Source organism: Aulostomus chinensis, chromosome 16 (genome assembly GCF_037954235.1).
Source record: "Aulostomus chinensis isolate RoL2024-O1b breed Wild chromosome 16, RoL_Achi_v1.0, whole genome shotgun sequence".
Taxonomy (NCBI): domain Eukaryota; kingdom Metazoa; phylum Chordata; class Actinopteri; order Syngnathiformes; family Aulostomidae; genus Aulostomus; species Aulostomus chinensis.
Genome location: NC_141335.1, coordinates 14,026,225 through 14,053,037, shown reverse-complemented (window position 1 = coordinate 14,053,037; position 26,813 = coordinate 14,026,225). Strand labels below are relative to the sequence as shown.

Genomic DNA, 26,813 nt, shown 5'->3' with positions numbered 1-26,813 from the left:
TTCACGATTAATTTCATCTAATCCATAATAATCTCTTGATATATTCACGACATAGCATTACCCCTCTCAGCTAGAATGTCTCCATATATATAGGATTCAGAACTATGAAAATGTTACTTTATTTTAAATTTCCCTTAAAGGTTTACATGATTATTTTTTTTATCCTCCAAAACACATTTCCTCTGATTCTGTCGTAGTATGCCTGCTCTCAAATGCATACGGGAAAACTCTCACTCTCTCTCTCTCTTACACACACACACATACACACACCACAGCCAGTGGCTCCAGCATTGTCTGGTTGCCTGGCAACTGTCGGCGTGGCGTGGTTGCTAGGGCCGTGTGGGAGGGGGGGAGGTGATGCTGCTCTGATTTCCAGCTGAATTGAGGCAGTCAGTAGGGAGAAGGCCCCCCCCCCCCCCCCCCCCCAGCCAACACACAGGACTCTATTGAACAATAGAGCCGTGCCAATGGGCTCGAGGCTAGTCAGACAAACCCTTGTTCAGGGTCACATTGTGTTCATCCCACAGTCCTCCATGACTAATTAACTTACAGCGAAGAGTGTCGTTAGGACATCTGATGATGCATCAGTCACCGGCACAGCCCTGGAATCTTTGTTAATGTTTGAGGTGCATTTCTGGCAGCGGCCTGCCATGTTGCTGTATTCAAAAGACATGAAGAAGAAAAGGAGAAAGTGTGGTGGAGCCACCACACGTAGTGCTGAGCACAGCTTGTGCAGTCAAAACAACGCTAAACAGGCATACTTGGTCAGAAATATTTGCCAGTTGTAGCTTGAAAACCGAGAAACGAACCACATGGAAAGACAAAATAAAGACTAGCTGGAATATTGATGTCGTGATCTTCACAGCATGTTGTTAAAAACATATAAGGTAGTGAGGCGACCAACTGGGGGTATTCTTCTACCGTAAACTGTAGTGCTAACATGCTTAATAGAATAAAGAAATGCCCACTGTGATAACAAGAACAGATTTTTATTAATATCTTGTAATACCATATATAATGCAATTGCATATCTTTGGCGAAAATAAATCTTATAAACATTTTATCAACAGAGGTTAGCATTAAAAAACAAAAACAAAAGGTGTGTCGGTCTAATAGACATGGCAGACAACTGACACTGGGTGATACTGGGCTGGCAGCTTTGTTAAATGCAACACAAATGTTCATCATACCCAAAGTAGCTGCAACATAATTTTGAGAATCACACGACCAGTATTGAACAGCTGATAAGCATTGGATTAACAAGTTTGAAGTTGTCTTGGTCCTGGGACCCCATAATTCAGGTAGTTCATTCACACGTCACTTCACCAACCTTGAGAACGACATTACCTTTCCTCTGCAAGTGCTACAGAAAGAATGAGTGAGATTTTTTTTTTTTTTTTTTTTTGGATAAGTCTCTCCAAAACTGCTCCCTACGTGCAGGTCTGGAACTACACAGCAGTAGCCTGGGGACTGACTTCATCTGTTCCAGTTTTCAGTGACAAACTTAATAATTCTGCACCACATCCCAATACCTGGAAGCATGAATCAAAAATGGCAGTTTTTTTTTTCTTTCTTCAAACGACTTGGATCTGTGATTAGACCAAAAGATAACCTTCAATCTGTATTCAATCTTGAAATGCAAATTAAATTAGCTTCATAGAAATTATATAGTACATGGGGAATGTGTCCATGTGAAATATTTATATCCAAGATGTAAATCAATTTTGGCAACACAAATCTTTTTTAGGATCAATGTTAATCAACAGTCTTCTATCCAGCCTAACAAAAAGGCAAAAAATAAAATAAAATAAAATAAAATATAAAAAAAAAAATCCATGAAAAAACCCTGGCAGTCACGGTTAAATTGATAAAAACAAACAAAAAAACACCCGCTCTACAGACAAAAGACATTGGCAAAATACATGATCAATATAAAATAGAGAAAGAAAAAACAAGTCATATTGCTGGAAAATAAAATGAGAAGAAAACACTTTTAGTTTATGTAGGGAGGAAAATAAAATGTGCCAAGTCACTAGTTTCAAATGACTGGTATCTGATAAGGTTCCATTCAATATTCCCATAAATTAATGTCATAAATAAGGTAATGATTAATGAACAATCATTTGTTCTTTTTTTCACAGCTAAATAAGACCAGTGTATACAAGGATTACATCTGAGAACTGTAGCTTATTCTGCTAAGAACAGATCTCACTCCAGAAGTGACAGAAATTAACCAAACTTGTAACGTCATTTGAGGGAACACAACAACGTTTTGGGAAATTTGCCTGTTTGCCTCCTCAGAGCCAGAAAAAAACCAATGTGATATCTCTACTATGTAACATTACAGCCCACACTAGTTAGCTTAGCGCAAGAATGGTAGTGGTTGAGAAGTACTGGCATGGCTCTGTCTTCCCATTAAAACAGATTCAGGTTCTTAGTTAGTTCAGAAAGAATCGTTCTCATTCTCTCTTACAAAGTTAGCCATGATTAATAGCAGCATTCGCTCTTCTACTTGTCAAGAAACTTTTGGTTTTGTTGGCCAAAGTTTTGAGGGGTTTCATCAGATCATTGACTCTAGTCAGGAAAGTGGTTCCGGCTGGGCGTCCGATTCAAAATTTCCACTGTATTGCAACGTTAAATTATTTCAAGGTGAATGTTATACATTGTCCAAGTTCCTTTAATTCAGACAAAGACCACTTAAGGATAAAAGTGTCTTCGATAAATTTTGAACAGCATTTATAATTCTAAGCTAACTATCAGTCAGCTGTTCTCGGCTCCCTAAAGCAGCAAAGAGGAGAAAGGAAGGTATCAATCTTCTTGTCTGACTCTGAGGATGATGGACATTAAGAGTGTTTCCCAAAATGTTGGCAAGTTCTTTTAAGTGTCCTCTCCCATTTCCTGTGAGGTGACTAAGAACATTGTTACTTTCTTCTGACTATATTGTGGCAGCAGGGAAATACAGTGACCGTGGCCATTTGCAGGCTGATATCAGTGGCACAATAATGCATTTGGCACTGACCGTAACGCGCTATACTAGCAGCCACTCAGACATAATGCCGTCAAGTTAGACATTTTTCCTGTGGGAAGAAATTACTTTTGTGCGCTTCCATGTATTGTACACCATAAGTAGGCAGTTTTTTTTTTCCTTTAAAAAAAGTATCCCAAATGAGAAATGCGGCCTTTTACACAAGTGGCTTGCAACTTCCTGTCAGTGAAATGCATGTAATCAACTGACAGTAAACACTCCATTTCACAGCTTGACAAGAGACTTCCTTATTTTGTTCTAGGGAGGAAGAGCATTGTCGACACACAAGAGCCCAATCAGAACAGAGGGGACAGCTTCCAAGTCCACTTCTCACTTGTTGAGACTATACCGTCACCTTCTCGTGCTTTACATGTGACTCTGCTCAAGTTATGAATGACCAACTGCAAACTATCTGTGTATTATAGTCATTTTCTTAATAATGACATGATTTAAAATAACAATAGCGCCACACATGGAGGTACAATCAAACTGCAAACCCAAATAATGGAGCAAAAACAGTGGTCATCTACCATCTGCTCTTGCTTCAGACTATTAACCAGTTTAGCTTGGTTAACAGAGCAGAGCAATAACCAGTCCTAGATACAGCTGCAGCAAGGAGACCTGTCAGCCCGCCAGTCATACCATATCTCAAAATTTTTCTGTCATCTCAGGTATAGACTGGAGTCAACATGCACTATAATACACACTCTAAAATAATAATAAAATAAAATCTACAGAGGATAACCTATGATCCCATAGTGAACATCTGGCAACGCATGGCAGATGTTCACTTTGCATAGGCTGTCACCAAACATGTCAACATTTTGCATCTGCACACAGATGAATGAAAGGGATTGACAGGATGAGCAGTGGACAAAAAAGAAAACAGCTTTCGTTTTGTATCAAGCGTGTGGTCGCACAAAAGGGAGCAAAGTAGTATAGCTAACTTTGCAACTAAATTTGGCAGTGGCGGAGAAATACTATTTCCACATCTCACAAATCCTGCATCCAGAGTTCATGTGTTCATCATATCACAAGATGATAATACTACTCCATTCATTCACTTAATTGTAAAGTTTAACTAGCATACTCAACTCTGACAGATGCCACCTGTAAATAAAGTCAAAAAATTAAGGTTGTGGATTAATTATTGCATCTCTCATACAAGAGGATTTATAGAACGAGGGTTCCTGTCACAACAGTGGCATTTTTTTTTTCTTAAGCACAAAAAGGAAAAACTGATAACACCAGGAGGTTAGATTTTGTCTGTTACAAACATGCACTCATTCGTTCATAAATAGATTCACTTGGAAGAGGATACAGGTTTGAGGAGGAAGCATGCAACGCTTTGACTTATAAAATCTTCAGCTTTTCCCGTTTTGTCCTTCAAAGGGAGGGAAAAGAATGAGTTTAATCCAACAGAAGCAGGCAGGTCGTTTTGGATAGGTATGCTGATGGTTCTCCAGAGCCTAAGCACCCACCCCAGTTGTTACCCCCGAGTTACAAAAGTCTCTATATGGCTTTGTTCTCCTGTGTGAACGATACTATTGCCATTTGTTTTGTTGGACAGAGGAATCCCAAATAAACAAAAAAGAGGCTCAAAATGGCCAATGAACGATCAGATAAGGAGAAGGAGGCACACTGGGACACGTTTGGGGGTCAGAGGTTAGGGTTGACAGGGTCCGGAGTCTGATCAGGGGGAAATCTTTATTTCCTGTTAAGTTTTGTGCTCTTGACAGTGCGTTTGGAGCCCTCCATGCAGTTGCGTATACCAGCGAGGTGCAGCAAGGAGCCGGCTGCTTCCTTAAGCTCCTCATCCAGCTCTGGCTTGACTTCACGTCGTGCCCTTTTACCAGTGGGCCACTTGATCGCAGGTGGGTGCCGCGATGTTTGGTGGATGCCCCTCTCATCCCAGAGATCGGAGTCCTCATCACTGTGGAAGCCCTCGCTGCCAGCACGGCGGGACTGCCTGCGGTCGCAGCCTCCTTCTTCTAAGGAGGAGAGAGACGATGAAGAGGAACGGGAGGAGCAGCGTTGCAGGGCGACGCTGCTGTAGTTATGGTCCTGTTTGGGATCACTGCTCACCAGGACAGAATCGGGTCTGGAGAGATCTAACGGGCCGTCTGAATTGCCTGAGAAGAGAAGAAGAAGCAGAAGTAAGTAGTAGGTATGAAATCAAATGTAGAAGCAGAGTTTGCAGGCCCATTGAGCAACAGCATTTTGGCTGGTTTATTACATTGTATAACATTTAAATAAATGTGTATAGGTATGTACGCATTGAGCAACATTTAATTAGTCTTTAACCACTAAATGAATTATCTATCAGTGTGATGTGAGCGTCAACCCAGCGTTAGGAAGAGTACTGCATTTCAGTGTGGTCCATCACAGACCATCACAGATCCAACAGTGCAAGTGTAGAAAAGGCCACAAGGAATGTTGCTTGTGTTATATTACAGTGTGATTTTTGTAGCGTTCTGGCAGGTTTACAGCTCACGGCTGTGTGCATGATGCTAGCCAAGCCCACCTGTGAGTAGTTCAGCACCGGGTTTGATGGACAGAAGTGCTCAGTTCACACTGAGGGTTATGTTTGGTTGTGCGTTATTGAAAATGTAAGTAGTTACTTTTACGCCCATGGGCTGTCAGGAGTGTTTGTGTTGTTGTACATGTGGCATTGGTGTTTTGAGTGTCGGGACCCCATCGTGAAGACCGGCTAATTAGTTAGCATGACGCTGTGTTATTAGCGTTATTTCCGTTTTGTTCATTTTATTGTATTTCGGTATTGTGTCACCTGTTGTATTGTGCTGGCTGTGCGCAGTATTCTCCATGTTAATGGTTAATAGTGATATTCTCGTCCGTTGTAGAGAACACACACACACACACACACACACACACACACACACACACACACACACACACACACACACACACACACACACCCCCCACTAGATATCTGCATGCATGCCCTCTTGCCAGTGTAATGTCTGTCAGACGATAGTAAAGAACCTCAAGCTGCCAACCTCTGTCCTCATTCCTTTTCCTCTGACCTTGGCCTTAAATGGTGTTCTGGCCGACACACCCGGCATGAACTTTGTGATCTCTCCCACACCACTACTTTGCCTAACCAAAGAATCCTCCACTACAGCAAGTATTCTTATTTAAAGGGCATCACACATGCCAAAATTAAAAAAAAAACAAACAAAAAAAACAAAACAGCAACTGTTCCATCAAAGTTTTGTGGTGGTCGGTAAATTGAGTTTGAAAATCTAAGAGTACGAAAGAGTAACAAAAAAACCTCTCCGCTGTCTGTTACAGTTTCCTGTAGAGAGGGAAGTGGGACGACACCACGTTTGTGTTTGACAGCTAAGCTAAATTCGATTATCTGGCTACTGTTTACTGATTATGAACAGTGATGTTTATAGAGGGCTAAGTTATTAACATAAGAAAATGCTGAATTTCATCAAATGACAGCATCTCCCATGGTGTCAGCTCCAGAGCTGTGAGTGGACAGAAGTTGTTTCACGTCGGCATGAGGTGTGTATCTCCATCTCTAGAAAGAAATGGCACCCTGGTACCTCCTCATGAAAACTAATGAGTGGGCTTTTTATGTTGTTTTGGCAGGTCGGTCCTCTGCTGGACAAACTGAAATACAACGTACCCCTTTACTTTTGTTATGAATTCATTTACACGTGGCACAAAAAACTCATAGCGCAAGAAACAATACATTTTTTACACCAAATGTGTGCATATAAAGGAAATCCAAATGTGTATTATATCGCATATGTCTTACGTGATATATTTTCATTTAGACATCTAACAATTTTAATAAAGATTCACTTTAGTTTCATTAAACATGCCAACATCTGACAAACCGTTATTAGTAGTTATATCAATGTTGTTGTTTATGAGTTCAAAGCAGAACTAAGACTCGTCTCAGCCCCAGGAGGGAAACCCTGCTTTAAAAATATCTTGTTACAGCCTTGTTAATATAGGGGAAGTAAATATTAGTAACCCAGACACATTAAATGGTTATTTAACTGATTGCATACAGGCAAAATTATCATCATCTAACAGTCATTAACTTTGATTAAAAATAAAAACAAACAGCAATAAATATTCAACAGACAGAATTCTACAATGACGGATCTTGTAATGAAAGTTTCTGGAACTGATTAGCTTGCCAATATTCCTTAAAGGCGTGACCTTCAGGTTTTTGCAGATCTTAAGATGTAGTCAATTAAAGAGACTTAGGTTTTGATTGGTTGGTTGTAGGGGGGAAAAAAACAGTTCTGTGCGCTTGTATGACATGCAGCTGTGACGTTACAATCAGACTCAGATGTTTGATTTATTCAGTTAAAGAACTGTCAAAAAAGGAAATCTGAAATATTGTATTGTAGTGTATCATCTTTCCAAGTCCTCAAGTGAGCAGCAAAGCAAGGCGGACTGCTCGCTAATAGTGGACCTGTGCTGTCAGTTTATTTGATACAAATTGGGTCAATGGCGTTCACAGACTTAAAAAAGAAGAAAACCAAGAACGACATTTTGGACAAAACGTTATACTGTGCTGAGATAGATTGACAAAATGTTCAGTGTGCTAGCAGCTTGTTCCGACACACAGAATCTTCTGTCGGTGTCACTGACAGGTAGCCGATGCTTGTAAAAGGCAGATATTTGTATTGCTCTGTAAGCAGCACCATGTTAACAAACTTTTTTTTTTTTCAGCGCTGTAACTTTTGTTGACCCCCCCCCCCCCCCCACCCTCCATACATATTTGTGTAATTTCATTAAAGTAATCACTGAACTGATGACTACAAATCAACCAGGAAAGTCTTTGGTCCAAGGCAACCCTGTTTGTATCCTTTTATATATCAGGGCCATCATGTAGTCCAGAAGCATAGGCGAGGGACATGTAGAAATCAAAAAGCACACAAACTAAAAAAGACGACTTAAGCAATGGTGGAGTGGTATGCTGAGAGAGGAGGTGAAGGTATGACTGCTTGTGGATTCTCTTACATGGGTCAACGTGGTGCCCTGGGGCAGAGTTTAAGAGCATCATGGCAGTGGCAGCATCAATGTCAGACTCTGGAAGAGGAGAGAACATGCATGATGGTCAGCATGGCAGCGTGGCATCTCTGCAACACAGCAGAGCTTCCTTCAACATCTAACTGGACACACTTGCCCAAGCGATGCTTACTGAATGGACTGGATATGTAAGACAAAGATAGGCCTAAACAACCAGAGGACACATATAAGCCACTGATATATAGAGAATGCATCCCATCTTCTCAGACCTGACAAAGTGTCTAAAAGCCTCATAGCTCACTTCTGGGGCTCTAAATTATTAATGATTACAGTGAGATCGAGTGCTCCACACTCAGCACCAGTAGAACCTCTGCCTGTCGTCAAGGTTACAAATCCAAGAGGCAGGGGGCGGGAGAAGGGGGCACTGAATGAGAGCTCTCACCATTACGGTCTACATGAGGCATCAATGACTTGAAAGCAAGAGTTGAGGAAGAAGCACAGTGATGCAGAATGTTCTGTGACTGGAAATGTACAAAAGCAACAAAATGCAGCACAAACAAATGTTGACGACTGCACTGATTGGTGATTCTGCTGAATCCTACGAGGCCAGCAGCTTTTATTATCCAAACTTGACAACACGAAGGAACTTTTGTTTGGTTCAGTCTCACCTTTAAATGAGCAGCCTTGTAGAAAGAGATGACGAGGGGGTGAGGAGGCACTGCAAAAGACAAAGACGGGTCAGTTTCATTCTAGGGTTCATCAATTACATGAGACTTCCACTATGAAACTGTTAAAAGTGGGGATGCACTCATCCGCTTTTTAAATTTGTTCAGTTCGTTGCTGTGTTTGTGGTAACATCATGAGGATGTTTAACTGCACAACACACACTTTTTTATTAAAAGAGCAATAGATATACACAATTAAAATGTATTCTGGTACAAGGACCATGATATGTCACTGTGGTTTCATGGTCCAGTGCAAGCTATGGATTCAAATGTGAATCTGCGTCATCATTTTGATGTCCAATCTATTAATGAAGTCAGACAATCTGTGAAAAACATCCGCATAAGCAACCGCTTCCAGTGTTTCCAATCTGACACCATCTTAAGTAAAAAGCATTTGCAATGACAATGAAAATGGCAAATCACGGCATCATAATGGTACCTGATAAAGGTTACAATATTAAGAACAAAACACTATACATATCTTTTATATAAACTCAGGCTCTGTTCAGACTTGCATAAACACAAGTGATCAGATCACAGGTGGACACCCCCTACGTATGTGACTGTGACGTCACACCAGACATCACAATGTGTTTCGAATGACCAGTTCTGACTGGATCACTCTTTCCCTCCATTTGTAAATAAACTCACACATCATTTGTCAGAACAAATGCTTTCTTGCAGCAACAAGTAGCATTACAGAACAGTAACTGGAACTCTTACTTAAACGTAAATTCCTGAGGTGTGGAGGGCAAGTAACACATCTAATTGACACTTTACTTGAACCTAGTTATACACCCGCGACAGTATTCATCAAAAGTGCCACACGTGGCAATATTGCAATAATCATGTGCAAATGAAACATAGAAACCTCTATCATCCAGCCATTAAAAGCTCAACTGACTCAGTCTAACAAGAGAGAAACTGTTTCAGCAGAAACACAGAGTGGTATGTCTGACCAGCAAGATACAACCATGTTTCTGTATCTTTCCAGTTAAGAAGCCTAAAGAGGAATAAACAATATTAACCATACACACAGAGGACTATTCCTTTGCATGTTCCAGGCGAACGAAATCACCAAAGACCCTCCCAAAATGTTCAGGTGTTCTGCAATAATATTATGCCACATATGAATGGGAAGAACTTTGTAGAAGATTCACCTGGGTGGGGAGGCGGGTGGTGTGCAGAAGGCATGTGCGGCAGGGAAGTGCTGCTTCTTTAGGGCTTGGATCAGGTTAGGGCGGTACTCAGGGTCAACACACCAGAGAGAACCTTTTCCATTGGCCTGCAGAAAGACAAGAGAAGGTCACGTCTGTCTTATGTACATTGCAGAATATGAATAGAGAGATCAGCTGGGACAAAAAGAGGGGATTTTATAATACATCAAGACCTTATGTTTATGAAAATGTGAAATGTATATACTGCAAATGTCTGGAGGGAACACTATGACTGGTGGTCATGCAGTTTGCAACATGTCCACGGTAAACCTCCAATTAAAGTGTTGTCACTGTCACACTGGAATCTGATTAGTTATTGACACCAAACTTTAAAGCATAACAATTATAGTGACTTGACAAATTCGATTCCAGTAAATGACACTGTGCATGACTGAATAGAAAATATGGTTAAAAAAAAAACGTGTAGAAAGTGATGAATAAGTATGAGTTCCTTTACATGTTTAACAAAAAGAGGAAACAACTGCTGCATTGTGTGAGCGATGAGCTTGTCTGTTGGGGATGTGTGCGGGAGTGTGTTAACTGTCACATTATCTGATGGCGGCATATTCTTGCCCAGTCTGGGAGGAGAAATAGAGGGAGTGAGGGAGGAGAATAACCTTGACTCAGATTGCCAAGCAGTCCTGATGCAGGAAGAAGGAAATGTCTCCATGGCAACGACAAACCGCCAGCCAGTGTCATGTGAAACGTGCTGATCTCTCAGCAAACGAAGAGCTCACGCTGTGCACCTGCATGCTGAGCGGCCTGCACCGCACCAGGTTGCTACTCCCTGAGTGCTAACTGCCATCACCTCCCGCAGTGTAGAATCAGGTCTAAGCCAGGCACAGCCTCAACACCACGGGCTCTACCGGTCACAAGTCTGAACTCATACGGTAGCTCAATATGGCAACCACTGTGTCACTCTCTGCATCAGTTATGCTGGAGTGCAACACAAATTATATCTCATTTCACATCTAACAAAAGTGAAACTTTACTGGAGATTAGCAAATATTCCATATCTGTTCATGCATGTTCTTCAGGTATAGCAATTCTTCACCTAAAAAGTGTATTTTTCCTTTCAAGTTCTCATGATGAGGTTTTCCTCCTCACTTCTTTATGGCTCCAAAAAGCACAAAAAGACAGATATGTATATTTAGCATGAAGCTATTGGTGATTGACAGGTAACGATAGCAAAAACATCCGTTTCCCAAAAAAGAAAAGAAAAGCCAAAGCATGTCCCTATCAGTCCCTGCTGGAGCACTTATTTGCCTGTGCTTTTCACACTTGAAAAGTTTGATTTGAGCTACTAACTCACCATAAAGTTTATGGTGAGTTAGTAGCTCAAATCAAAGTTTATGTTTACTGAGCATAAAGCCGGATTGAGAAAACATGAATTATACTAGATGATGCACTGGAGTTTGTAAATTAACAAGTATTTTTTGCTTTGCTGTTCTTAGTCTTCCGATGACATTAGTTTCAAGACAAATATACGTGGCTGGCTCTTTCTGCATTCTGGAGTCCCAGTAATTAATGTTGGAAGTAGTTTAATATCTTTTTGTCCTCAAGACACCTATTTGTTTGTACATAAAATCGAAAAAACAAACAAACATTTTTTTAGGTGATGAATCTTTTTTTCACACATTGCTGCATATTTTTTTCTCAACCTCAAAATATTTTTGAAAACAATTTAGACAACTAAAAAGGGGGGATCAACTGAAGTTTGTTAACAAGTAACATTTTACTCATTTTCGCTTCAGTTTGGTGCGATTGTTTGTTCCTCTCAAGCATGGACAAACAACAGGTTCAATATCTCTTTTTTTGTCCTTTTGTAAGAACAGAAACCAGCACGAGTGACACATTACTCTGCACTGACAGGATGAAAGAATATGCCTACTAACCCCTTTAAGCACTTTTGGTCATGTTTATTTCCCTTTTGCAGCTTGTGGAATGCCTCTGACTGGTGAAACAGTTGCACTACCATGCTGTGCATAGAACGATAAAGCCCTATCTCAGTGTGCTGTGTTTGCATTTCCTCTGCAGGAGGATCTGTGACCTTGACTGAATTCCAGGCGTATCTCAGCAGAGGTCCCTGCGGCTGGCTAACAGTCCTGGACCCTGAACCACATTGCTGATTTTAGTGACACCACACTGCTCAACAAAGCATTTTGGCCAATGGAATTTAATCACCTCATGCAACAAAATCTGATGACAACAGCTTCATGTAGCCCATCTAAACAGTGTAAATGTGTATGAAGTGAAGGGAGTTAGGAAGCAGCTTGATGACCTACCTTTCCTAAACTCCTTTCAACCTTGCGGAAGCATTTGTTCAGGGACAGATTGTGACGCACTGAGTTCTTCCAACCAGTAGGTGCATTGGAGAAATAAGGGAAGTGCTCAAGAATCCATCCGTAGATTTCTTTGACAGGCAAAGATTTACTGGGAGACTGCTCAATTGCCATGTAGATGAGGAGGGAAAATGAGAAAGGGGGTTTTGACTTCAATGAGTCCCGCTCCCTGCCTCTGCTGTGTGACGAGGCTCCAGATGAGGACGACGGACCTTGGTTGGAACCATAGTCTCCCTCGATGTCAAAGAGGGGGCTGCCACTGGGCTGCGCTTCAGGACCCCCTAGAGTGAAGTTCTGAAGCAGGTTCTCATGGAGCCAGTTGAGGTTGGTGAGTTCCTCATCTTCTGCACCTCCAGTCCGATCTACGCTGGTCGCCAGTGGACTGGATGCACATTCTGCCTCGGGCAGCGTTCCCACACCACAAACACCTCTGAGCCCAGTCCGCTCCTCTTGCATACCCGGAATTTCCGTTTTCTTGTCGGGTGACATCCCAATGATTGGACCCATTAAATCAAAGAGATCTAGAGGAAAAGAACCAGAGGTTAGTAATGTCAAACAGAAAATTGTGAGTATCTCAATTTTTGATGGTGAAATGATCTATAACATTAGGCTGTGTAAAATAAGTGGATGTGACATATTGGACTGATGTACTCTTCAAATCATTAACCTTGATTTCTGACGGTGCCCCCGGGGGCACACCAACTATAGTTAAGCTGGTGTACCTAAATTGCAGTTCTCTGCTTTCTTACTGCCCCTCTACTCCATGCCTGGCGAGAATGGAGAGCCTCTTATCTTGCCCCCTCTTGACTCAAGCCAAGGACCTTGGAAGAGGCCCCTCTCAAGCAACTGAAGCGACTTAAGACTCCACTCATTAACGCCCACCGCATTTCAGAAGAGACCCAGCTGCTTGTTACGTATAAATGAGCATGAAACAGCAGAGGACTGCAGAAGTGAGTGGATGGCTCTTAAGGACTGATCTACATTCAGATGGGATCAAGGCCTAATATGGCACATGCTAAGTTGTGTAAAGTCTGTGACTGGTTTATAGTCCTTGGAACTGTCTCTGAAGAGCGTTAGGAAATTCAGGCCACAATCATGAACCAGTTGAACAAAGTGCCCTGAGTAATGAGACAATAGCACTTTACATGGGATCAGAAGAGGCACCTGTGACCTGCTCCCTGATGTACATTGATTTTCCTTGCAGGGGGAGGCCTCAACCTCCACTTCCTGGAGGCCAGCACTGACATTTGCTAGAAGCCCTGGCAGGACTGCTAGGCCTGCTGGATAGACTAGAGCCCCAGGACCTAGTCTGGAAGGGCAGAGTGTCACACTACTGAGCATTAAAATCACGATTGGGAGTCTGGACTAAATGAATCGTTTAAGTTTGCCAGCAATTCTAAAAGAATGAGTGCATCGCAAGACAGTTCTTCAATGATGTATCACATTGTCTGTGTAACTGAAGAAAAATATCTATGCAAATGCAGAAAGCAGCAATCTTTCAATTATTAATTGAATCGTGGTGCAAGTTTCACAGATGTTTTACGACTTAGATGATAAAATATATGCGCAACAAATTACACGACTAAGGATGGGGAATCTGTTTTATAAAAATACTTATGTTTCGCACCAGTTAATCAAAACTATATGACAAGAGTATACTGTAGTATCCATATTATGTCCCAACCACACTGGTGTGTCAAGATTTTTGTTATGTAAATTTCACTGTGACAGAAAAATGTAAGAAATGTGATCTTTTATTATTGGGCTCCAGAATGCAGATCTGAAATCTCATATCAGTTGTGAAACAAAGGACACACCCCCAGCAAGGCATACAAACACTTTTTAACAAACTACTAAAAAGCAGTTCACTGAAAAACACACCGCCCTCTCCCACTGAAGTAATATCAATTAATTCACGCAGATTCCTTTGGAAACCGCCATCGCCAGAGGCATTATCCATCACTAGTGACTCAATCAGCGACACCGTTCTCCAGTTGTTGTCCAGTGTGCAAATAATATATTTGACAGTTTTACCCAACAACTTTCAATAGTCTTTAATACCACAGAATACAAGGTAATGATATTGTACAACAGCAAGGCTAAGAGTACAAAGAGATAACTCTGGGTCAGCTCACATCAAGCTTTTAGCCTTGGGTTTTACCATGACAACCCTGCTGCCCCTTCAATTAAGAGTGGAAATTTTATGAACAAGACTCAATAGCAAAAAAAGTAACCCATGCTTTCTGGCTCAACAGACCACCACTGAGGAGCCACAATTCCAATTCTCCTGCTGCACCTGTGTGTGGACGCCAGACCCTCCAATCTGGGACGCTCTGTATCTGGACCAAGATGGAGTCCGCTAGAAGGGGTAAAGGCTCACAGTCGGGTGGATAGACATATCTTTCATTTCTGTGATAAGTTAAGAACTGGGTCAAACTGGAGAGTGTTTGCACAGTGGGTGAGACAGGAGAGGGAGTGTGTATGTGTATATACATATACACATACACACACACCAGTTTGTGTGTATATATACACATATATATTTTTATTTATGTACACACACACACAAACACACACTCAACAGTTTGTTTAAGCTATTCAGTGAAGACTGGAGGGGAAAGGAGGAGTCATTAATGCATTTACAAAATGACCACTCAACCCTCAATAAGAGGACATACTTAGAGGAGTCAACTCCTGTTTTAGTTTAGAGACTAAAGGTCATAATTTATTTAACTATAAAAACATACTTGTTATGTACTTGTTTAGGGTTTATACTGTTTGCCATATTTTGTCCTCTACTGTCTGGGATTTTAATGTTGCAACGTCATTTAAAGCTCCTTTACGTATGGTACTTTCATGATTTAGGTCACCAAAATTAAGTTTTCCCCGCTGTAGGCAAAAGAACAAGCCGAATGAATGTTGGATAAGTCCTAACAAGAAGAAAATCATTTCATAGAAGGACAGAGCTAGAGAATGAGAAGGAGACAGAGAGATACACAAACAGCAGAGACGCTAGCGAGGTTGGCTGTATTAGTTATCTCCAGTCTAGGATGAATCACAGCTCTCAGCAAACTAGAGCAATCAGATATGTCAGGAAGCGAGAGAACTGCCCATTTGTGTTTAAAGAAAATCTGCGCTCAGGAGAACGAAATGGAAAAAATATATCCTTTGACATGACAGGTTCCTAGTCTGACGGAAATACAAATAGAGAAGGGACCAAGCAGCAAAATGTTTGATGAAAAAAACCTTTGCCGTTCCATTAACTATTTCAGACTAAATGGAGCTGTGTCCACAGGCCGAATATCTTCTGATTTATAAAAGGAAATGTTTCAACACCATTAGGTGGACATTTTTGGCAAAAATTTTTTTTTTGAGGGACGGAACAGGCGACAAAGGCCATGTTTGACAAGCCCAAAATACATTTAATTTAAAAACCATAGCTGATAATGACCAAGTGTGAAGCCCTTCTTTCAAGTCTAGGTAAGTCCAAATCCTTAACTATGATATTCCATCCTTTTGACGAGTAGGGCAAAACCATGATGAGTAAGCTCAGATGTGGCCAAATAGAGGCTGACTCCATTTGTGTGTGTGTGTGTGTGTGTGTGTCTGTCATTTGAATATTAACAGAGGAAGGTTTGATGTAGGCCAGTGCCATATAACTGAAAAATGTAGCAAATGTAAAATGTTTATCTCCAGTCAATATCAAGAATTATTAAAAATCAATGACAAATTTGAATAAAGATCATGAGGGAAAAGCTTAACTTTAACCACTTGATTCAGTCAGGTGGGAGCACGCTTTGCAACTGAACTTTGCATATTCATGATAAACATCAATGGCAGTTTTCAAGTAATTCATTTAAATATCATTCGCCACATTGGCCAGGTCTAGGAGGATGGATGGGGATGCTGCCTTCCATCCAGCCAAACAAATGAAGTGTTTTACCATGATTGCAGCTGGTCAATTACCAGTGCTGCTATGATGACGGCAGTTATGATTGCTCTTATGAGAAGGCATCAAAGAGGGGAGGCTGGAGTGGAGAGAGGGAGCCAATAAGCTTCGGCTGGCCTGTTGACTGCAGCTCATCCTTGAAAAATACACCAAAGCTGCAGTGGCGCTGACCCGATGGTTCATCTGCAAGTTAAAATAGCCCCGCACACTGCCAGTTGCATCATATTCATGTGCAAACAGGCCAGGACTAACAGCAGGTGCCAAGGTACATTTGCCCCCTTTCAAACTGCTCTTTTATCCTATTAAGCACTTAGCCTATTGAAAAACACACAAAGACAAATGGAGGTACCTTTAAGAGGCAAATCAAGCCAGGAATGTATCAGATATGTTCGGAGGAATATAACGGCAGCCTTGACATTGGAACTGCCGCAATTAGGCAATAAGTCCAGGAGCTGCCAGGTATCACTCTCCTCACTAGGGATGCACAGATTATGAGATTCTGGGCAAATATTGATACAGATGGTTAAAATAATAATTTAGCTGATCACCCTTGCTGATATTTATGGGTTGTTTTTTTTGTTGGTTAATGCTGTTTTTGTTGATCTTCCTACCTCTTTTGTGCCAGGGATTTAACCAAAAAAAAAATTATAAAAAACAACTATTTTACATCTTTTAGCCCTAGTTATTTCTGAAACCACACTTATTATTAATGTTCACATCGACAGCTAAACAGTGGCCATCTCAATACAATCTTATTGTAATAGTAAGGCTTTAACAGATCAATCATTTTCATTGATATTTGATCTGGCTTTCTGAGTCTGTACCAGGCCAATATCCAATTCCAAAATCAATCAGTCGGTGCATCTCCAGTCTTTAACTCCCAACTTCTTAGATCATTTTGAAATCTTTTCTGGATTCTTTAATAATGTACCAGAATACCTTTGCAGTGCAGACTGAAGAAGACATTTAAGGAAGTCACCTTGGATTTTGTGGAAAAATTATCACCATTTTTCATCAAACAACTAATCAAACCAATCAAGAAAAAAAAATCACCAGATTAAACAGATACTGAAAATAATGGTTAGTTGCAGCTTTGTGAAGAGGTGCTGGTTTGGAGATGGTATCTGGGAATCTCACTCTCAGGAATCAGTTGCCACGGCAGCCAACGCGGTAAGGGAAGCAATTGTGCTCATGTCTGTGCATGAAGAGAGAGCTAATGTGGGGAGATCAATACAGGCGGAAAATGCTGAGGCCAGCAGTCTACCGCTGTTCTCCGCAAACCTGTCTGACAAAGAGGAGTGGGAAAGGCTGCAGCCAACCTGGATGACACCACCCTGCTACAATTAAGTGCCATAAAGGCATACTTTATTAAACCTATAGGCTATATTAAAAGCTCACGTTCAAGTTAAAAGTTCACATACATCATTGGATTTTTAAGTTAATGGTTTCAGGACAAAAACGGAGACTTCGCAACTGCCTCGAGTTGATCTACACAGACAAACTCACACCACACCCTCTTTACAAGCAATAAACCAGTCGAAACAAACCAGTTACACCTCTGTAATGAATAGACAAAGGTGTGTCGCAAAGCTAGCCCCATGGCCACGGCTGTTATTTGAAACCCTAAGTGATATATTGGTGACTATCAGGTCTGGCTGGGGCTAAAAAAATGTGAACGAGACAAAGGGAGCTGAGTTAGAGCAGGACAGAGGAAGAATGGCTGGTCTAGAATGGGGCAGTCAAGCTCTTATTTTACTCAAGGGTCAAATAACAAACATATTAATGCAAAGGCTTATCAAGCATGCCATGAAAATTACACTTTTGGAAATAAAACGAATAAAAGGATTCAAATGATCTACTCTGTGACTGTAGTGAAAACCAATGGAAAAGCCTGCACTAAACAATCAGCCACACACTCCACTGGTACAAAGGAGCAGTTGTTTTTGCGCTCGTCATGTTTTCTGAAGTGCTCAGTATTCACCTCACAGTTTCAAACAGAGGACCCGGGAGGGAAGGAAACACCTCCTGCCTGTTGAGGAAGTTCATTTTCAGAGAACAAATTCAGACTTCTCACAAACAGCGAGGCCAACTCCACACCAAAACAGAGTAGAGGAGAGGCCAAGAGGTAGCTGAGATTTAGCAGCATGTAACTGATAGACTAAGACGGATCCAACGCTGACAAACACCCAGGCTTGACCTCATATATTGACTGCTCCAATTACAAACAGCAGGGGTCTATCGCAAGCAAATAAAACAATGGAGTGTGATTAAGATGTTCCCTGACTATACAGCTATTATAAACCTAAACACAAACAGGACTCCAATGTCATCAGAGGTGAGGCCTGTCAAAGTACAGGCCAGCCCCCAGCCAACCCTGAAACCTTATCTCTTGGGTCATGTGGTTGTAGGTCAGACACAAACAACACTGCCTCATATATTCTAACAGCAGTAATTGGCAAAACATTTGCTCTAGTCCTTCGATAGTCCCAAATCCATGCATAAAACCACACAAAAAGCTTCCTGGTGACAGAACAGAGTACATTTGCAGTTTAAATTAAGTTTCAACATAAACTCTCGCAGGAATTTGCTCATTTGTACTATATGAGATTACGTTCCTCATAAATTCAACAATGAGTTCTATGTACAAGAAGCCACCAGAAACCCTAATGCAATTCTTTCTAAGTATCAAATGCATGTAGAAACCAGAGAATTTACAAAAAAGGCTCACATTAACAACTCGAGGATAACTAGAAGCCACTTGCTTTCCGAGATTTAAATATTTACTGATGCTGCAGAAGCGAGTTAAAGACACAGAACATAAGATGAACGTTCAGTATATATTATTAGTGTTGCAGAAGAAAACATGTTTTGAGCTCAAAGCTTTTTGTCAAGCAGCATTGCATGTTAACAGTCTTGTATGTTTGTGTGTGTACACTCCTGCTGATTCATAAACACCAGCATCTGCAATAAATACTATCTTGATTCAAAAATTAGGTAGCAGACATCGAAGACAGGCTGTTTACTGTTTAATCCGCTAAAATAAATGAGTCCAATCAGTTGTCACTTTGTTTAATATCTACAAACAGAACACCTGCCTTGCTTTGCCAAGACTATTTTTCCCCCTGGTTTTCTGCATTACGAGCCAAAAGTCGGAGAAGGATCAGTATCTAATTGTGATTATTTATATGCACTGATGCAATGACGATATGATTTGCAGTTGTGGAGGGGATAATCATTTTCACATTGTTCTTCTCAGAGAGAAGAGAGATATCTACCAAACTGAAACATTTGATGTCTGCAGAATCTGATTTAAAGTCATTGCATTATTTAATTTAAAATGTTTGATACACATTTTGACTTCAACAAATGCTGAACCTCTTACAGACTTATTTGTAATTTTTTTTAAAAATTTTCAGTATGCATATCAAACCTTTACCTTTCCCGCTTTCTAAAATCCGCTGATAGAGCTCCAATTGAAAGCAAACAAGGAGTTTTCTCATGAATCACATTCGATGTCACACGAGAGAAGTGAGAGGGGTCGTTAAAACAGCACCAGGATGTAGTATCTTGTCTTTAAGCTAAAGTTGGCCAGTTGACTGGACAAGGGACTAGATAACATCTTTTTTGATGGGTCAGTACTGAGTTTCAGCCTATTTGCTGGGGTAGTGAACTAGGTGTTGTAACACCAGAGTCTGCTGACATGCCAAACTGTTTTCCAGGTATTAGTCAGACCACATCGCATGCATTTCCAGGGAAAAGAAACACAAGCAAAAAAAAAGTATTTTATTGGAGTACATTTTCTTTCTTTTATCTTTTATTTTGATGGTAACGCTGGCATTAACATGAGGAAGTGTGCTTTTCTATCATTATTATCAGGACAGTGATGTGTTAACGTCATTAAATATTGCTCCCGTTTAAATAACAGTTTATGTTGCACCAATCATACTGCACCAGTATATTTTTATGTGGACAAGTTTTGAACAGGCTTGCTGGTGTTCTGGTTTTGATCTCACACACACACACACATTATATATATATATATACACACACACACACATACATATATATGTATATATGTTTTTATATGTGTGTATGTATATGTATATATATATGTGTATGTGTGTGTGTGTATATATATATATATATTTTTTTTTTTTTTTTTTTTGTACCACCTCGTTCAACCCCACACTTCCTCTGAGATGTGCATCATTTGCACAAATGCTGATCAGCCTGTGTCATTATTGTCATACTGACATCAATTAAATAAATCCTGTTAATTCAACGAGGGGGTTGGCGAGACAAAGACCCATTGTGACACAGGACGTGGCTGAGCTTCCCCCTTCCTGATTCTTAATCAAAGAAACGGTCACATGAGTGCTGCTGTCCTAATGGGCTGCGGTTTGTGTCCAAGCACTTAGGAATGAGACAGGCACAGGGGACAGTCAGGGGGTCAGAAGGGGCGGGGGGTATCTGTGCATAACCACTGTGACCAATCAAGACATGTAAAACAAAGTGAGTTGTTGGAGAGGCCTCACAGACAGAATACACCCCTTTGACCATATAAATACAAACACAGAGGGGGGCTCAAAGGCCGATGGAACATCAAACATTCACATTCATGACTTGTAGGTTTCTTTTATGTTGATGTCTCACATTAATTAGAACCCCAGTTTATGACGATGTTAAATTGTATGACGGATAACATTAACATGTAAAAGTAGAGATGCGTCCTCCAGTAGAGGTTCACCAGCATCATTTCCACAGTAAGAGCCTTCTTCTCACATGATCTTGGGAGTCCAGCCCAGAAGGTAACTTGATTTGGGCAGATTTAGAGGAGAAGAGTAAAATAGAAAAGAAAAAAAAAAACAGAGAAACAAGCCACAGATAAGGACCAAGAACTTTGGTTTTGTTTGTACCAAAGCTCAGAAAAAAGAAAATAATCAAATATGAGCATGTCAGACAATAAACTATTTCTCAATTGAATTAAAAGCAATAAAGCAACATTTAGTAATATATCATCCCTTGAAGCAAGACACCAGAGGAGACTTCAGCTTCTGTGAGCTGGTGATGAAACACATCCAGCTGCAATCATTCACATCAGCCAGCACCATAATGCATGAGATGCAGTTGAGATCATGGGCAAAATAGGTCGACGTCAGCAGTCAGAGTCAGAGCTCGCTGATTGGTGACTGATCCCAGGTCAATGTGTGATTGGTCAATTTAACAACAAAGTACCTCAAAACTGGAGAATATCAACACAATCTAATAAAAAAAACTGCCAATGAGACTATACCTCATTTTAAGTCTTTAAATATGTAAAATATGGGATTAGAAATACTGAAATTAAGCAGCCACCCAATTTCCTCAGTCTACAAACTATTAAATTACTTAATTTAAACCATTTAAAACCACATTGGGGTATCAATCTGACCATTTTAAACAGATAAATTAGTCACTCATGACTGAGTAATTACAGGTTGTTTTCAGACAAACGCAGGTTATAAAGCTTTTAGTGGCTTCACTACCCCACCAATCTAGGAGAACCTCTACAGGTTTAGACTGGTTAAGCAATCCCAAAGGTTTCTGCCATTTGGGTCAGCTTTTGTAATGAATTTAAAACCACAGTCACTTTTAGGCGTACAAAGAACATGGTGGATTTTAGAGGACGCAATCTTTCATTTACTTTGGGTCAGAGTACACAGCTCTTTGATAAGGCTGATTACAAGGCAACACCACCATTTTGAACTGAAGTTTCTGTGCCTCTCAGTCTTTAATAGGGAGTAACTAACACCAGCTACTATTTCCTTGTTAACACATGTAATATAGTACGTACATTGAGCTGACAAAACACAAAGATGGTTCCAATAGATTTGGAATATACTTTGAACACCAGAAATTCAAAATATGAACTGTTGCAGCTCTGTATTCTTATCATACTTCCCCTGAGGAACATCACAAACCGTGAGTTAGAAAAAGAAAAGTAAAACTAATTTGTAAATAAGTTGTAAAAGCGAAATGCTGCATTCTTAAAACTTGGAGAGGAGCTTGAGATTTAACACCACTCTCTCTCCTCTGTTAATATAAAAAAAATATCATGTGACACGTACTCTGAGTGAGTCTAGTCACAACATAAACATGACAAAATGCGTTACATGATCTGACCATCAGGGTATAAGTTAATGCAATTGAACTCTCTTGAAAAGTTTGGTCTGGACTTTGCTCTTATCTATCAACTGCTTTAAGCCAGTAGGCCAACACCCCCTCAGGTTTTACACCATATTAGCAAAACATCTCCAGGGATGATGTTGCTTCTGTTAACACTAAAATATCATAACAACTGTTGACTCAATGGTTGCTTATCATTCAATCATAGTCATTCATGGTTCTCAAATGATAAGTAATGTCTCATGATTTTTGTGACTTCTTTTCTTGTACCATTTCTGGTTAGTAACTTTAGAACACTCAAACAAGATGGTGAACAAATGGAAAATGTAACTCCTTGATATCAGCGTGTTGGTATTACCGCAGTCAATATGTTAGCATGGCTACATTGACATTACGCCTCATCCAATCATTCCTAGGGGGACCACAGTCATCTCCAACGTGTTGACAAAGCTTCTTCAGTTCATTCTAGATCTTTTATTAGCATAAGTACATTTTAAAAATATAACAATGAGCTATTGGTTAGCTAACAGGCTATTGCTTTCTCTGCAACTATCTTTTTAGAGTTCCTTGCATATATTTCACACAACTAGGAGTTGAAAACCAAATAAACGCAAGACTCAGGACAGATAACAGCCCTAAAATTACCTGGAATACCATGAATATGCACCTGGAAGTCCAGTTGGAATAAAAGAGTCATGCGTTTAAAGGCTAATCAGGCATCAGTGTACTATAAGACGCTTTGAAATACTACCAGGATTCTACAGCTATGAAAGTTATAACTACTGCAACTCTTAATTTCTTGAGGCAAAGAAATGCTTCACTTCAACAAAGTGCCACCCCAAATAACCCCATGTTGTGTTATAACGACAGTTAAACCAGATAAGGCCTTTTTGTCGGTTGACTGGAGTAAAAATTGCTTTGCTACACAGCAGCACCAACAGACTGTCACATTGAAATGAACAAGAGGACTGTTTTTGTTTTGTTTTTTTAAGGCAAGTCTAACATCAGTCTGAATGTGACAACACAGCTCCTGTAGCTGACTGGATCTGGACAATAGAACGATAGCAACAGACACGTCATCAATAGCGCTGATAAAATAGTTTCACTTAAAAGGCATAAATAAATGCCATGAAATTCCATAACAAATGAAGTTTGGTCAAATGAACAAACCAAAAACTTCCTATATCCCCAGCTCAAAACCAGCCAATCATATCTCTTGATAATGGAGCATGGTAAGAGTGACACGAACAGCCATTTGACAGGTGTGTTTAAAAAACAAAAACAAAACACTAACAGCAGGAGTAAGAGAAGGAGTGCAGAAGATTACCATTAAAATGGACTGGACACCCTTCTTGCCAGATGCGTAAAAGTGACTGATCTATCAAAATACCATTTTCAGTCAACCGCAGGAAAACAATCCTGACCATCAACTGCAACACAATAAAGTTTAAACATATTTGATAGGGCTAGAATGTTTCAGAGCTTCTACGCTTCATTTGAAGCCATCGAAGTTGACGCCCAGATCAGTACTCAATGGTAGTTGGTGTGTTTTTTTGTTCTTTTTTTTCTCATTAGGCTACATTAATAATCCCAAATAAGGCGGTGGTAGAGGTACAACATTATGCATATTAGTCACAACACATAGCTTGAATTATCATTACTTCCTCTGAGACAGAGCTTAAACTTCATAGTTTTGTGGGTTGCAACTCTCATCTAAGGTCACCAGCAATACGTTGAAGCTGCTGCTGACACAAGACTACTCCACAGCCAGGCTGAACCCTAGACAGGCAAGATGTAAAAAAACAAAACAAAACAAAACAGCATTTGGAATAACCTCCAAATTTGCACAAATGACCCCCCCCCCCCTAAAAAAAAACATTGGGTGCCAAATCTATCAAACAAAGCCAGCATATCCCAAATCCACTGAGTTTGGCGAATCACCTAAAAACTGTACGCCACTGCTGCACTTTCTAGTAATTTCTGTAATGTTTGCTTGGTTAGTATGATGTGCAATCTATCAAATGTAAATTTTTAGCGAAGCTTTGATTATTCACAGGTAACTGACACCTAAGCTATGAAGCCTGAAAGATACTATTCTAAACAGCTGTAATATTTGATGACTTTAGCCACCTCCGCAACACATGAGCTACAATGGTTGATCTGATTTACTACAATTCAGTTAGTCCATGATGAAGAGAATAACATAGACACAGCAAGAGGAAATGCTCATTTTTACTTACGTAATTCTATTTAGTTTTGTGCTGACATTGTGCGTGATAAATTTTTGTTGGATTAGTGAATTTAGATTGAGGAACAATCAATGCATTTTGGAATTGATCCAGGTCTGATGATGTCCTTATGCCTTTGTGGAGGTGCCAGTGTCCTCTAGTCAACTGTGTGCCTTGACAGATGAGGTGTTTAAATGAAAGTGGTTACATTTTCTCTTGATCTCTACTAAATACTGGTAAATAAACATTTAAAGTCAGTATTAAAATGAGATATATTCATTGTGATAGTTTAAAACTATATTACCCAGCTCTATAGTGGATTCTTGGTTGTTAGGGAGATGCTGACATTACCAAAAAATACTTTGATTCAAGTAATCAATCACATTGACTAGCTCCAAATGTCAGTATCAGTTTATTATCAATCAAGTATGTGACTCAACAGCATTAGTTACCTGTCAGCTTATAAACCAAAACAAAAACTGAATATTCATGAGGAACAAGCAGCCCATTTCACCTTTAGATATGAGCTACTTTGATGGCTGAGTCACTGTTTGAAAACTCAAGGTAATAGAACTTTCCTCACAATATTTCAGAACCCTTTCACGTCAGCAAAAACTGCATCACTGGGTTACAACAAGTCTTATTTATAGTCATGAATGTCAGTAAAGTTAGCAGGCCCTCGTCTATTCTGGGACGCAGACGTACATACCCTCCAGAGGCTCCTGTACATACATGCATGTACAGAGGTGGGAAACATGCTAAGACCACAGCACACAACAAAGACAACAGATGGCTCGGCCTGAAAATATGACCATGGAAACTCTGGCAATAAACTAATGGCGGACTGATAACATCTGTTTCTTTTTTGTACTTTTCTCTTAATCTTCTGCTGCCTTTGTCTTCTATTTATCTCTGGGGGTTTAACAACTGTCAGGCTAAAAAAAAAAAGGGGAACAATGTCGGTCTGCGTAGGCACACGTAAAAAAACAAAACAAAAAAAACCCACAACCATCACTTTTTCCAAATACACTCAACACTCGCAATCTGTGAGGTGGTTTTGCCAGTAACAAAACAAACCAGTAGCTATAACAGTAGGGTAGACCACCACCAGACAAATATGGAGACCTTCAAAAACAGCATGCTGGAATATATTTTCTACACTCTGATATTGTTGGTGAAGCATTCTGTATCTGGGACAATCTTGTGATAATCCATTACATCATGTGCTTAGCCGGCCAACATAGCCTCACAACCTCTGCTGGATGTTAGCAGTATTATATCACTGGAATTATAATATCAACGTAACTGCTTTAACCAAATACACTCATTTAAGTACATCCAAAGTAAAAGCGCTGCTAGCCAGGAAAACTAGCAGCTATTTAACGAAGCTAACACAACTGAATCACCGCAGTCAGACACTCTCAGGCTGCCACAATCAGTCACACAATGACGAACACAAAGTTACACGTCATGACGCGAACTATTGCACAACACTTTCCGACAAACAGCACTTGTTAGGAAGTAGCATATTTCGAGTAAACAGCGTTCAGTTTAGCTTTAATGAGGCTAAATTCTCTAACAGTAACATTAACAAGGTTAGCTCAGCCACCACGAAGCAAAGTGTTAGCTCGGTGAGTGAGGTATTCTACGAAAAACGTCGGCATTATAATCACTTACTAAAATATCAAAGTAAATCTGCTTTAATAACAATAGCAATTGTAGAGGGGTGGTAGATATTAAGCTCCACATTTGAAGGTTGGAGTCTGGAGAAGAGAAGGATAAGTAACATTAGCTAGCTGGCCACATGCTGTCGCTTGATCTGCCATGCTGGCTGCTCTCAGCGAAGTCACTTGACCACATTTACTTTTAGCTTGTTCGAAACACACGTCGCTAACCAACCAAACCTTCTCCAATCCCACACGAACAAAGCCCCATCGGATACTTACAATCATGCACTGTGTGCCCCGGTGCGGTGTGAGTAGATCCACGACTGTGCGCACTTTATTCCGATGTCTGCTTCGCACAATGTCAGAGATCAGATCAGCAGCTGCTTCCTCCATACACGCAGCGCGCGGATCACACAGCGCACGGCAACGCTACCAAACCCCTCGCCGTCGTCATGGCAACAAGCCCTCTTCAGCCA

General features: G+C 40.4%; 1 protein-coding gene across 2 annotated transcripts; it reads right to left on the bottom strand.

Moving 5' to 3' along the window:
• Window positions 1-773: 773 nt before the first annotated feature.
• foxn2a (forkhead box N2a) lies at window positions 774-26,736 on the bottom strand. Of its 2 annotated transcripts, XM_086180895.1 has the most exons (6): window positions 26,617-26,736; window positions 12,272-12,849; window positions 9,930-10,054; window positions 8,713-8,762; window positions 8,036-8,104; window positions 775-5,157 (listed from the first exon to the last, which is right to left on the bottom strand). In XM_086180895.1, exons 2-6 carry the CDS (start codon window positions 12,833-12,835, stop codon window positions 4,733-4,735), a joined length of 1,233 nt encoding a protein of 410 aa, XP_086037021.1. In that variant the 5' UTR covers window positions 12,836-12,849; window positions 26,617-26,736; the 3' UTR covers window positions 775-4,732. The 2 variants fall into 2 exon arrangements, with proteins under 2 accessions (XP_086037022.1, XP_086037021.1); XM_086180896.1 differs by lacking the exon at window positions 8,036-8,104 and having other exon boundaries at window positions 774-5,157.
• Window positions 26,737-26,813: the final 77 nt, after the last annotated feature.

Excerpts from the sequence above, each read along its gene's own strand:
- foxn2a (XM_086180895.1), bottom strand. The coding sequence starts at position 12,835 with ATGGGTCCAATCATTGGGATGTCACCCGACAAGAAAACGGAAATTCCG. Across the intron at positions 8,763-9,929 it reads CCACCCGCCTCCCCACCCAG|TGCCTCCTCACCCCCTCGTC; the intron begins GTGAATCTTCTA and ends TGTCTTTTGCAG. Across the intron at positions 5,158-8,035 it reads AGGGCACCACGTTGACCCAT|GCAATTCAGACGGCCCGTTA; the intron begins GTAAGAGAATCC and ends TTCTCTTCTCAG.